Source organism: Lithobates pipiens, unplaced genomic scaffold (genome assembly GCF_037356315.1).
Source record: "Lithobates pipiens isolate NorthernLeopardFrog02 unplaced genomic scaffold, aLitPip1_a1.2 Scaffold_16, whole genome shotgun sequence".
NCBI classification, from domain to species: Eukaryota; Metazoa; Chordata; class Amphibia; order Anura; family Ranidae; genus Lithobates; species Lithobates pipiens.
In genome coordinates, this window is record NW_027507748.1 from 616,319,878 (window position 1) to 616,333,996 (window position 14,119).

At 43.4% G+C, this 14,119-nt stretch overlaps 1 protein-coding gene across 1 annotated transcript in view; it reads left to right on the forward strand.

The window, feature by feature from the left end:
- MTUS2 (microtubule associated scaffold protein 2) overlaps positions 1-14,119 on the forward strand; it is a 1,194,608-nt gene that overhangs the window by 569,686 nt on the left and 610,803 nt on the right. The window contains exon 6 of the mRNA XM_077484081.1: positions 12,747-12,953. Within this exon, the coding sequence (XP_077340207.1) occupies positions 12,747-12,953 (207 nt within the window). The remainder of the gene's footprint in view (positions 1-12,746; positions 12,954-14,119) is intronic.

Here is a 14,119-nt window from a genome sequence, read left to right on the forward strand (position 1 = left end):
TCCCAGCAGTTCGCATAGGGCAGTGTGAACTGCCGCCGGGAGGCATGCGATGCGGGAACCCGCCGCGCATTCGTGGCGTTCCCGCATCGCTCCAGTGTGAACCCAGCCAAATAAGCGATCGTTTTTCTGATCGCTGTATTAGTGTCACAGGTGACGCTAGTTAGGCAGGTAGGTATTTAGGTTCGCCACAGCTTTTTATAGCGCCAGGGACCCCCATATACTACCGCATAAAGCCCCCTGATTGCCCCCTAGTTAACCCTTTCACCAGTGATCACCATATAACTGTTACAGGTGACGCTGGTTGGTTAGTTATTTTTTTATAGTTTCTGGGCACCCGCCATTTATTACCTAGTCTCACTAGTGTACCCCTAAATTTAGGGGTGTCTACTTTCCAAAATGGGGTCATTTGGGGGGGGTTTGTGCCATCTTGGCATTTTATGGCCTTCAAAACTGTAACGCCCTTAGAAAGCCTGAAGGCGGTGCTTGGTTTTCGGGGCCCCGTACGCGGCTAGGCTCCCAAAAAGTCCCACATATGTGGTATCCCCGTACTCAGGAGAAGCAGCAGAATTTATTTTGGGGTGTCATTTCACATATGCCCATGGCATGCGTGAGCAATATATCATTTAGTGACAACTTTGTGAAAAAAAAAAAAAAAAAAAAAAAAAGTTTGTAATTTTCCCGCAACTTGTGGCAAAATATAAAATATTCCATGGACTCAACATGCCTCTCAGCAAATAGCTTGGGGTGTCTACTTTCTAAAATGGGGTCATTTGTGGGGGTTTTGTGCCATCTTGGCATTTTATGGCCTTCAAAACTGTAATAGGTAGTGAGAAGTGAACTCAAAAATTTACGCCCTTAGAAAGCCTGAAGGCGGTGCTTGGTTTTCGGGGCCCCGTACGCGGCTAGGCTCCCAAAAAGTCCCACATATGTGGTATCCCTGTACTCAGGAGAAGCAGCAGAATTTATTTTGGGGTGTCATTTCACATATGCCCATGGCATGTGTGAGCAATATATCATTTAGTGACAACTTTGTGAAAAAAAAAAAAAAAAAAAAAAAGTTTGTAATTTTCCCGCAACTTGTGGCAAAATATAAAATATTCCATGAACTCAACATGCCTCTCAGCAAATAGCTTGGGGTGTCTACTTTCTAAAATGGGGTCATTTGTGGGGGTTTTGTGCCATCTTGGCATTTTATGGCCTTCAAAACTGTGATAGGTAGTGAGAAGTGAACTCAAAAATTTACGCCCTTAGAAAGCCTGAAGGCGGTGCTTGGTTTTTGGGGCCCCGTACGCGGCTAGGCTCCCAAAAAGTCCCACATATGTGGTATCCCCGTACTCAGGAGAAGCAGCAGAATTTATTTTGGGGTGTCATTTCACATACGCCCATAGCATGTGTGAGCAATATATCATTTAGTGACAACTTTGTGTAAAAAAAAAAAAAAAAATTTTTTTTTGTCATTATTCAATCGCTTGAGGCAAAAAAATAAAATATTCAATGGGCTCAACATGCCTCTTATCAATTTCCTTAGGGGGTCTACTTTCCAAAATGGGGTCATTTGGGGGGGTTTTGTACTGCCCTGCCATTTTAGCACCTCAAGAAATGAGATAGGCAGTCGTAAACTAAAAGCTGCGTAAATTCCAGAAAACGTACCTTAGTTTGTAGATGTGACAACTTTTGCGCAAACCAATAAATATACAATTATTGACTTTTTTTTTACCAAAGACATGTGGCTGAATACATTTTGGCCTAAATGTATGACTAAAATTGAGTTTATTGGATTTTTCTAATAACAAAAAGTAGAAAATATCATTTTTTTTCAAAATTTGCGGTCTTTTTACGTTTATATCGCAAAAAATAAAAATCGCAGAGGCAATCAAATACCATCAAAAGAAAGCTCTATTTGTGGGAAGAAAAGGACGCAAATTTTGTTTGGGTACAACATTGCATGACCGCGCAATTACCAGTTAAAGCAGCGCAGTGCCAAAGTGTAAAAAGACCTCTGGTCATTTACCAGCAAAATGGTCCGGTCTGAAAGTGGTTAAAGTAAAGCAGAAACCACTTATCCTTTACAACAATAACAGTGACAGTTATCATTAATGGCATGCCTTGAATGTTACTGTTGTTGGAAACAGTTGAACGTGAGGTTTACCTTTTCCAAAAAATAGCTTATGTAACCTGGACTGTAGCTGATAACTGCTTACTGCTTTGGAACTTCTTCCATTTTTTCTACTGTATTTTCCTTCTGCAGTGTGGACAGGGTTAAACTGAATATTCATTAAGGCAGAAGTGCATCAGTCATCTATAAGAAGACCACTTTGCAATGCTCACCTATGAAGTGTCTCCAGTACAGTGACCACCCATCTTGGCTGGATCTTGATCGATCCTAGAGAACAATGGTTGACTGGGGCAACAAAGCAAGGAGTAGTGTGTCTGCGAGCCGCTTAGAGGAAAAGAGCAGATGGTCATAAAGCTGGCAGGGGTATAGGGACCTCAGAGAGGCAAATAGACTGTTCATTGTGCAGGACCTTGCCTCATAGATCAAGAAACTTCCTGGGAGAGTGTGAGGTGTGATTTGGATGCCTGGTGATCATATTATTGTAAAGAACACTCCAGGGACTGTCTCAGCAGAATTGAAAGAAGAAAATCACAGCAACTTTTATCCCTGTCTGAGGACTTGAACTGAATTAGAACACACGTTCAGAGACCCAGAAGAGGGCACACTGGGTCCACTAAGAAACTAACATTGCAGAAGTTAATGCGTTGTCTGGTGGGAACTGTAGTGCTTTCTTCAATGGCCCCAATTTTGCTGGCCACCTTTTTTTTCTTTTCATTATTCAATGGTGTGATAAAACTGGGACTGTTATGAGAAATTACTACTGTCTATATATACTGTTGCTAGGTGAATGCGGTTCAGTTCGGATAATTACTGTTAGTCAGAATACTGCAGGTGTTTAACCATATTTCTCAAAGTAATGTTATTGCCTTATTGGTTGTTTGTATAAGTACACTTTCTATTCCCTTCTTCTTTTAGGCTATATTTGACTTAATAAATTCTTTAACCACTTGCTTACTGGGCACTTAAACCCCCCTCCTGCCCAGACCAATTTTCAGCTTTCAGTGCTCTCACACTTTGAATGACAATTACTCAGTCATGCAACACTGTAACCAAATGATTTTTTTTTGTCCTTTTCTTCATACCAATAGAGCTTTCTTTTGGTGGTATTTGATCACCTCTCGGTTTTTTATTTTCTGCGCTATAAATGAAAAAAGTCCGACAATTTTGAAAAAAAATGAATTTTTCTTCGTTTCTGTGATAAAATTTTGCAAATTATCAATTTTTCTTCATAAATTTTGGCCACAATTTATACTACTACACATCTTTGGTAAAAATAACCCAAATTATTGCATATTATATGATCTGTGTGAAATTTATAGAGTCTACAAGCTATGGTGTAAATCATAAAGATTTGCAAAAAAAGATCACATCTGATGTACTAAGGCCTATCTCCATTCTTGAGACCCTAACAAGCCAGAAAAGTACAAATGCCCCCCAAATGACCCCTTTTTGGAAAGTAGACAGTCCAATGTTTTTAGTAAGAGGCACGGTGAGTTATTTGAAGTTGTCATTTTTTCCCACAATTCTTTGCAAAATTAAGATTTTTTATTTTTTTTCACAAAATTGTCATTGTAATAGCTTATTTCTCCAACACGGAATGTGCATACCACAAATAACACCCCAAAATACATCCTCCTACTCCTCCTGAGTATAACAATACCACATGTGTGAGACTTTTACACAGCCTGACCACATACAGAGGCCTAAAATTGAAGTAGCACCTTCAGGCATTCTAGGAGCATAAATTACACATTTCATTTCTTAATCACCTATTACAGTTTTGAAGGCCCTGGAGCACCAGGACAATGGAAACGTCCAGAAAATGACCCCATTTTGGAAAGCTAACACCCCAACATATAATCTATGAGGCATAATGAGTCTTTTGAATGGTTCATTTTTTTCCAGAAGTTTTTGGAAAATGTGGAAAAAAATGAAAACGCATTTTTTTTTACACAAAGTTGTCCGTTTATAAGATATTTCCAACACATAGCATTTACATAGCAAAAATAGCACCCCAAAATACATTTTCCTACTCCTCTTGAGTATAACAATACCACATGTGTGAGACTTTTACACAGCCTGACCACAGACAGAGGCCTAATTTTGAAGTAGCACCTTCAGGCATTCTAGGAGCATAAATTACACATTTCATTTCTCAACCATCTATTACAGTTTTGAAGGCCCTGGAACACCAGGACAATGGAAACGTCCAGAAAATGACCCAATTTTGGAAAGCTAACACCCCAACGTGTAATCTATGAGGAATAATGAGTCTTTTGAATGGTTCATTTTTTTCCAGAAGTTTTTGGAAAATGTGGAAAAAAATGAAAATGCATTTTTTTTACACAAAGTTGTCCGTTTATAAGATATTTCCAACACATAGCATTTACATAGCAAAAATAACACCCCAAAATACATTCTACTACTCCTCCTGAGTATGGCAATACCACATGTGTGAGACGTTTACACAGCCTGGCCACATACAGAGGCGCAACATGCAAGGAACACCGTTGGGCGTTCCAGGGACACATAGCCTGCACATAGCAAGAATTACACCCCCAAATACATTATGCTGAGCAAAGGGTAAAGAAAAGATTACCTGTGGTTTTAGAAGCGCAGTTGTCCACAGGAGGATATCACTGGTCCAGGCAGCAGGCAGGGACTTGGTCAGCAACAGCGAACACAATTTTTCAGGCAGCAGGCAGGGATACTGTCCATATACAGTCCAGGGTCAGTGCAGAGATATTGTCAGCAGTGCCAAAAATATTGGTCCTGGTAGTAGGCAGGTCCATGTGGTGTGGTCAGTGCAGCATGACGGCAGTAAGTCCTACAGGCAGCAGACAGAAGTACAGCCTTGTTCAGGACAGAATGGGGATAGGGGTAGAGGCTTCTCCCACCCAAATCTCTTTGAAGCCTCCGAGTCTCCAGACCCTAATCTAGGAATAAGAAAACAAAGAAAATTGTTTTCTTCATCCAGAAAAACTATACTGGAGCCCCTCACATATGTGAGACCCCGTGTTGAATCCCACTAGTCCAGTTGCAGAATACAAGATCAGTCCAAGAGTCAGGCAAATATTGTGGTCAAACAGTCCAAGGTCAGTTCCAGATCAGGCAGAGGTATGTACAGAATCGTTAGGCAGAAGCATGGTCGAATAACAGTCCAGGGTCAGTTCCAGATCAGGCAGCGGTATGTACAGAATCGGCAGGCATAAGAGTGGTCGAATAACAAGCCAGAGTTACAGAGCAGGCAGTGGCATAAGGGGTGTGAAGGTGCATGAAGGCAGGAACTGAGGATTATGTTTACCATACTTCACTAAAGATTTATTGAAGTATGGTAACGGCGAAAACAGTCACCTATGCAGAGGCCTGGTTGGGAAGGACATTGTACACAATAATAGGATGTGTCTCTTCTGACTCCTGCTCTGGTACACACCTTACATCTTTTTTGACGTCTTTGGCCTGTTGGTTTGGGAGGGATTTTATCGGGAGAGTCGGAGAGTCGACTAACAACATCTGATCGGATATTTTCTGGTGGGCCGTTTGGGAAAATAAGGGCAGTGAAAACTTCCTCCTGGTAGCCAAAGAAGCGTTTGGGGTTTTGGGCGGAGTTGCGGTAAATGACATAGGAATTGTAAATGGCCAATTGAAAAAAATAAATTGCTACTTTTTTGTACCAATGGTATGTCCGTCTTGTGGCAAGGTATGGTTCCATCATTTGGTCGTTGAAGTCGACTCCCCCCATGAACAATTTATTTTCATAAATGCATTTTGGTTTTTTTACGGGCCATTCCTTCTGGGCATTTCCACGAACGTATCATTGTGGATAAAGGACAACATATATACATCCCTTCTGTCCCTCCACTTCACTGCCAGAATCTCCTTGTTTCGCAGACTTGCGGTTTCTCCTTTTCGCAGCTTCTTATTCACAAGACTTTGAGGAAAGCCCTTCCGATTCCTTTTTACAGTGCCGCATGCTGGCATCTTCTTCCGGTGAAGGTTGTGGAACAGGGGCAGAGATGTGTAGAAGTTGTCTACATACAGGTGGTAGCCTTTATCCAGTAGGGGGTATATGAGGTCCCAAACAATTTTCCCGCTGGTTTCCAAGTAGTCCGGACAATTAGGGGGCTGCAGCTGGGTGTCCTTTCCTTTGTACACTATGAATGAATATGTGTACCCTGTGGCTCGGTCGCATAATTTGTAGACCTTCACCCCATAGCGGGCCCTTTTGCTGGGCATAAATTGCTTCATTTTAAGCCTGCCGCTAAATTTAATAAGGGACTCATCCACACATATGTGTTGGTCCGGGGTAAACAATTTGGGGAATGTTTCTGAAAAATAATGAAGTATTGGACAAATTTTGTAAAGCCTGTCGTAATTTGGGTAATTTCGTGGAAGGCACTGGGTATTGTCGCAAAAATGGCCTGGCCACATACAGAGGCGCAACATGCAAGGAACACCGTTGGGCGTTCCAGGGACACATAGCCTGCACATACCAAGAATTACACCCCCAAATACATTATGCTGAGCAAAGGGTAAAGAAAAGATTACCTGTGGTTTTAGAAGCGCAGTTGTCCACAGGAGGATATCACTGGTCCAGGCAGCAGGCAGGGACTTGGTCAGCAACAGCGAACACAATTTTTCAGGCAGCAGGCAGGGATACTGTCCATATACAGTCCAGGGTCAGTGCAGAGATATTGTCAGCAGTGCCAAAAATATTGGTCCTGGTAGTAGGCAGGTCCATGTGGTGTGGTCAGTGCAGCATGACGGCAGTAAGTCCTACAGGCAGCAGACAGAAGTACAGCCTTGTTCAGGACAGAATGGGGATAGGGGTAGAGGCTTCTCCCACCCAAATCTCTTTGAAGCCTCCGAGTCTCCAGACCCTAATCTAGGAATAAGAAAACAAAGAAAATTGTTTTCTTCATCCAGAAAAACTATACTGGAGCCCCTCACATATGTGAGACCCCGTGTTGAATCCCACTAGTCCAGTTGCAGAATACAAGATCAGTCCAAGAGTCAGGCAAATATTGTGGTCAAACAGTCCAAGGTCAGTTCCAGATCAGGCAGAGGTATGTACAGAATCGTTAGGCAGAAGCATGGTCGAATAACAGTCCAGGGTCAGTTCCAGATCAGGCAGCGGTATGTACAGAATCGGCAGGCATAAGAGTGGTCGAATAACAAGCCAGAGTTACAGAGCAGGCAGTGGCATAAGGGGTGTGAAGGTGCATGAAGGCAGGAACTGAGGATTATGTTTACCATACTTCACTAAAGATTTATTGAAGTATGGTAACGGCGAAAACAGTCACCTATGCAGAGGCCTGGTTGGGAAGGACATTGTACACAATAATAAGATGTGTCTCTTCTGACTCCTGCTCTGGTACACACCTTACATCTTTTTTGACGTCTTTGGCCTGTTGGTTTGGGAGGGATTTTATCGGGAGAGTCGGAGAGTCGACTAACAACATCTGATCGGATATTTTCTGGTGGGCCGTTTGGGAAAATAAGGGCAGTGAAAACTTCCTCCTGGTAGCCAAAGAAGCGTTTGGGGTTTTGGGCGGAGTTGCGGTAAATGACATAGGAATTGTAAATGGCCAATTGAAAAAAATAAATTGCTACTTTTTTGTACCAATGGTATGTCCGTCTTGTGGCAAGGTATGGTTCCATCATTTGGTCGTTGAAGTCGACTCCCCCCATGAACAATTTATTTTCATAAATGCATTTTGGTTTTTTTACGGGCCATTCCTTCTGGGCATTTCCACGAACGTATCATTGTGGATAAAGGACAACATATATACATCCCTTCTGTCCCTCCACTTCACTGCCAGAATCTCCTTGTTTCGCAGACTTGCGGTTTCTCCTTTTCGCAGCTTCTTATTCACAAGACTTTGAGGAAAGCCCTTCCGATTCCTTTTTACAGTGCCGCATGCTGGCATCTTCTTCCGGTGAAGGTTGTGGAACAGGGGCAGAGATGTGTAGAAGTTGTCTACATACAGGTGGTAGCCTTTATCCAGTAGGGGGTATATGAGGTCCCAAACAATTTTCCCGCTGGTTTCCAAGTAGTCCGGACAATTAGGGGGCTGCAGCTGGGTGTCCTTTCCTTTGTACACTATGAATGAATATGTGTACCCTGTGGCTCGGTCGCATAATTTGTAGACCTTCACCCCATAGCGGGCCCTTTTGCTGGGCATAAATTGCTTCATTTTAAGCCTGCCGCTAAATTTAATAAGGGACTCATCCACACATATGTGTTGGTCCGGGGTAAACAATTTGGGGAATGTTTCTGAAAAATAATGAAGTATTGGACAAATTTTGTAAAGCCTGTCGTAATTTGGGTAATTTCGTGGAAGGCACTGGGTATTGTCGCAAAAATGTAAGAACCTCATGATCATCCGATACCTGGTTCTGGGCATTACAGCGGAGAAGAGCGGTGTGTGGTGGAGGGGGTGGGTTGACCAATAGGTACGCAATTGATTTTTTTTGTCCCATGTTAAATGTGAGGCCTAAAAAAACCTTGAACTCCTCCACCGTTAGGTCTCTCCATTCGTAGGGACGGGCATAATAAGATGTCGGATTTTGCAAAATAAATTGTTGTGCATACAGGTTGCACTGGGCCACAATTGATGCCAACATATCCTCCGTAAAAATTAAATTTAAAAAATCTATTGGGGTAAAATTCTCCGTGTCCACCTGGACTCCTGGCTGGGTAGTGAAAGGGGGAACATTGGCCTCTCCTGAATTAGGAGGAAGCCACAAGGGGTTCTGAAGGGCATAGGGAAGGCCGGCATGGCTCCTAACCCTTTGGGGCTGAGATGACACCCCACTGGTACTTGGCTTTTCTTGCCGAGGCACTGCGGTGCTGGTGGACGGCACTTCGGTGCTGGTGGACGGCACTTCGGTGCTGGTGGACGGCACTGCCTCACTAGAACGCCTTTGTTTGATGGGCCGGATATCTTCCTCCTCGGATTCAGTCAGTGTTTCACTACTGGGGACTGGCTCATAATTCATGTCAGCTTCAGAATCCGAATCTGAAAGAGAATCTGAAGAAGAGAGCTCCCCGTTGCTCTCGTCGGCCGTGGAAAGAATTTGGTACGCCTCCTTGGCGGAATTTTTTTAGACATGGTTGCTGGTTTTGAGACTGCACAGGTGTGTGCTAAGCCTGCACCGATGGGCACTGATGAGGTGGCACTGATGTGCACTGATTGATATGCTGTTTACTCTAGGGCCCTGAAGAGGACACACAGCTGCAAATTGGAGTTTGAACAGAAGAGGCTTCAAAAACCTTATAAAACAGACAGGGCAGCAAACATGTTTAAGGCTGCTTTCACACTGGGGCGGTATTCAGGCGTTACAGCGCTAAAAATAGCGCCTGTGTAACGCCTGAAAAAAACCGGCCCCTTTAACTCCAGTGTGAAATCCGGAGTGCTTTCACACTGGAGCGATGCGCTGGCAGGACGGTGAAAAAAGTCCTGCTAGCCGCATCTTTGCAGCGGTGAAGGAGCGGTGTATTCACCGCTCCTATACCGCTCGTACCCATTGAAATCAATGGGACACCGCGGCAATACCGCCGGCAAAGCGCCGCTGCAGCGGCGCTTTGCGGGCGGGTTTAACCCCTTTTCGGCCGCTAGCGGGGGTCAAAACCACCCCGCTAACGCCCTCACACCGCCGCTAAAACGACGGTAAAGCGCCGCTAAAAATAGCGGAGCTTTACCGCCGACGCTGCTCCGGCCCCAGTGTGAAAGCAGCCTGAGTCTCTCAGTCTATCCCCCCCAGGAAGTGGTACTAGCTGTAAGTGTAGACAACTTCAAAAACATTTAGAAGTCTTCCTCAAGAAGCAGAAAATATAGGGCTATGGGAATTGTTAGAGAATAAAAATCACAAACACGTAACACACACATACGTTGAACTGGATGGATCTGTGTCTTTTTTCTTATACCTTATAAATTATCTTATTTACCTTATAAAACTTATTCACTTTGTGACTGTCTCTCTTTAACTGAATCTACATATGGTTCCAAGGCACAGAGGGGTGGATGGGGGAGTGTATCATTCAGACCAGCTGTAAGTGTAATTTGAGCTTCAGCTGCCCCATTATTAGCAACATATTTTTCAACAAAGCAAATAAAGCGTATCTAAACTCAAAATAAAAAATTGAATACATGGCTGCTGACCAGCATTAGTTATTTTTGTCCCTTATTTTCACAATTTTTTTTCCCTTGTTATCCTTTTTTTATCACTGCCAGTAACACTCTCTACATTCTAGGGTAAAGCTTGTAAAGCCGCCTGTTCACCTGTCTGCTTAAGTAATCTTCCCTCAAGCATGGCTCCACCCCAGCCTCTAACTGGCAACACTATATTAACCTGTGCACTGCAAACCAGCCTCACTGTTCAATATTGTGTGTTTGGTTTCCTGTGTGCTTCTTGCCGTGTGCTCTACATCTGATCCTGTTAATTGACCTTGGCTTGTTCTGCACTGTCTCTGATATATCACAACCTTTGGTGTGGTTTTTGACTATCCATGCCTGCTTGTTGCCCGACCTTTTGGCTTATCTCCTGACTATGCCTTGTTGTCCAGATCTGCTGCTTCCTCTCTATACTCCAGTAGCCTACTGTGAGCGAGAGCTGGGAGACCCTGGGGGCTGTGACCTGGAGCCAGTTGCAGCAAAGTCCACTCCCACCATCAAGGGCTCTGGTGAACACCTGCTGGCGCTTAAATTCCGCACCCTGGGATCCTTGTTGGTGCTCCAGAGGACCTGCTTTCCTGAACCACCCACAGTTCAATCCGTAGCAGTCAGCCATAGGGTCCACTACCTTAGCGGTGCACTTTTGTCCCCAATGGGGTGCATCTGTCACCTGGCTTTAGGTGACCCGACAGTATGTTTATTTTACTACAAAAAGAAAAGAAAGGAAAAAAAAATCTCTAGTGAAGTGCGGAAACAAGCTACTCATGTTGCTTATTTTCACCCAGAACTCCTCATAGCCAGAAACTGGGAAATTAACTGAGACATAATATAGCTGCTGACCAGGTAATGGATGACATAGGGCTACACTATTGGAAAGCATAAGAGCACTGCTGTAAAAGAGTTCCAGCAGTTTCCTTTTCAAGTTGATCTATAAAAATCAATTTGATAGAGAATACGGCCACAAATCTTTACAGTTAAAAAAACTAGGTTGGGTAACTGAGATTTTGCTAAATCAATCTATGGTAGTGGATGTACAAGTTTTATTTGTGATTCTTTATGTCAATTTTTGTCTAGACATTTTTATTTTCAGCTTATACACAAACAGCCTATGTTGTTGGTATCACACTTTTAGAATCATTCAGTTCATGGGAAAGGCCACTAGCTGCATGTTGATTAGAAAACAATTATAAAGATGACAAAATGATCATAGAACAAGAAATGTGCAGTGAACTGATATGTCTTACCGTATTTATGGGCGTATAACATGCGCCAGCGTATAACGCGCACCCCAAGTTTAGGAGGGAATTTAAAAGAAAAAAACTTTTAGGGGGGAAGTTTAAGGAAAAAAACTTACATTTAAATGCCCATCAATGCAGCCTTGTCAGTGTCATTTGCAGCCTTGCATTGCAGCCTTGTCAGTCATTTGCAGCCTTCCATTTAGCCTTGTCAGTCATTTGCAGCCTTCCATTTAGCCTTGTCAATCATTTGCAGCCTTGTCAGTCATTTGCAGTCTTGTCAGTGTCTTTGCCATTTAAAAATGGCACCGCCGAGATACAGAGCGGATGTCCTGTGTATCTCGCCGGTGCTCAGTAGTTCCTGGCCATTCTCAGCGGCTTTCAGGTATTTACAGCCGCACTTAGCCATTCTCTGAGGCTTTCGGCTTCCCGAAAGCCACTGAGAACGGCCGGGTGCAGCCAAAAATAGCCGAGAATGGCTGAAGATAGCCGAGAACAGACGAGTTTGGCTGAAAATACCCAGAAGCCGCAGAGAATGGCAGAAAGGGTTAGAAAGAGCCGGGGATCGACGTATAACACGCACCCCCAATTTCCCCCTGATTTTAGGGGGAAAAAAGTGTGTGTTATACGCCGATAAATATGGTAACTTAAAAGGCTGCAGTCATCTTATTAATAAAGACATACTGTATATGCCAGAACAGTGAATGTTTTACACCAGTTTATCACCTGTACCAGATCTTAAAGCCATTGTCATCAGCTTGATTGTGTAAATTCTGGATTTGGACAAAACTACACTAGAAAGTGACTACTCTTGTATATGCGGTTAATTGAAAATTTAGGCTGTGTGAACAGAGGCAATTTCTGCTAATGCAATCATGAAACTAACATCAGCTGCAGTTTCCTATATTTAATCATTAGCTGCTATATATGCAGTTTATTACACAGGTTTAGGGCATTTTGCTATCATTATCAATCATTTTTGAATGCTGCACTCCATTGTTTCCTGTGTATAGCAGTCATTTGTAGGGTGATCATACGTTAAGATCAATGTAGCAAAAATTTCCTGTGTGCGTGCATGCTTATATAGCTGCTCAAAGTATTCTTAAACGAATGTCCCTGCTTTAAGAAACAAGAATGTTCTTAACTTTTTTGATGTGTATACTACCTTGACCTGAGAACAAACATTTCACTTACGACATTTATCTTTATTTTCCACAGATGATTTTAAAAAGGGCTCTATTCTGAATGGAGCAAAGTCAAATCTCCCAAAGCCTTGCCAGACTGCCCTCCGTCCTCCCAGCTATTCCAGACTTCCAGCAGCTAAACTTGCAGCCTTTGGATTTGTGCGGAGCTCTAGTGTGTCATCACTTTCCAGCAATCAGTCCAGTGAGAGCATCCAAAGTGATCAGAACAGAGCATCTAACAGTAAGTCACTGGGCCTTTTGACATTTTATGCAGTATACACATGGCAAATTAGTGGTACAACTGGAAAAATGGTAATGTACTGTAATTATACAGTACAGAGCACAGACTGAGTATTCATAGAACCTGGGTTATGGGCTGATACCTTCAGGTGACTGGACATGGGCAAAGCTTTTGTAGACTCCCCTGGGCACCCCACTATAACTCTGCTCTGTGAGGTGTTGCTCCCCATTGACTCAGTGGAACCTCATCTTGGTTTTGTTGATTCTTCAGAAACTGCAGTTTGAGCCTAGTAGGCATATTCCTGTTTTCACTTACCTACAAGGTTGCTTTCATGGTGGCTATCACCCCTGAAAGACATGTTTTAGAGTTAAGGGCCTTATCCTGTAAGGATACCTTCCTAGTGTCAAACAGGGAAAAAGTTGTGTTGTGGCCTACAGCCTCCTTTCTTCCCAAGGTTGTTTCTTCCTTCCACCTTAACCAAGACCATGTGCTACTCTGAAACATCCTACATTTCTCTTCATTCTCTGGTATTTGTCCATGCTGTGCACGTCTACCTCTTTTTTGTCATTCTAAAGGGTCCCTGTAGGGAATTTAACAGGATGGATTAGACAAGGCTCCATTTGAGTCTACAGACTAAATGATCAAGTTATTTGTTTTCCTTTTAAGGCATACTCTACCAGACCTGCCAGTGCTTTATAGATTTTTCCGCATCAGTCATCTTTTTTAAATTTGCAAGGCTGCTACCAGGTCTTCTGTTCATGCATTTTACCAGTTGGTCATTCGGGCTGCTCTCTCAGTTTCTAGCCCTCCATTTGTCCGTTTTATTCCATGTGCCGGTGTAGCCCCTGGTTTGCACTGTCTGGTTTGTAACACTGTTTAGTTTGGCAACACAAACCAGGCTACTATTTCTGCTGCCACCCATGCATTTCCTCTCCTCCTCTTGAACTATCAGTGTGAGAGGATAGAAGAGAAGGGACACTGCATGCTGCAGGGCTGTGTGTGTAGCCCAAGGAAGCCCCACCCAGGAGAAGGAAGGAAGCAAGAAAGCAATCAGAAATGGATTGTCATGCACCCTGGGGAGGACAGAGCCTGCTGGGAGGAGCTATGACTTGAGGGGGATGTAGTCCCCAGGGAGACAGAGCCTGTGCTGACAGATCAGCTCTGGA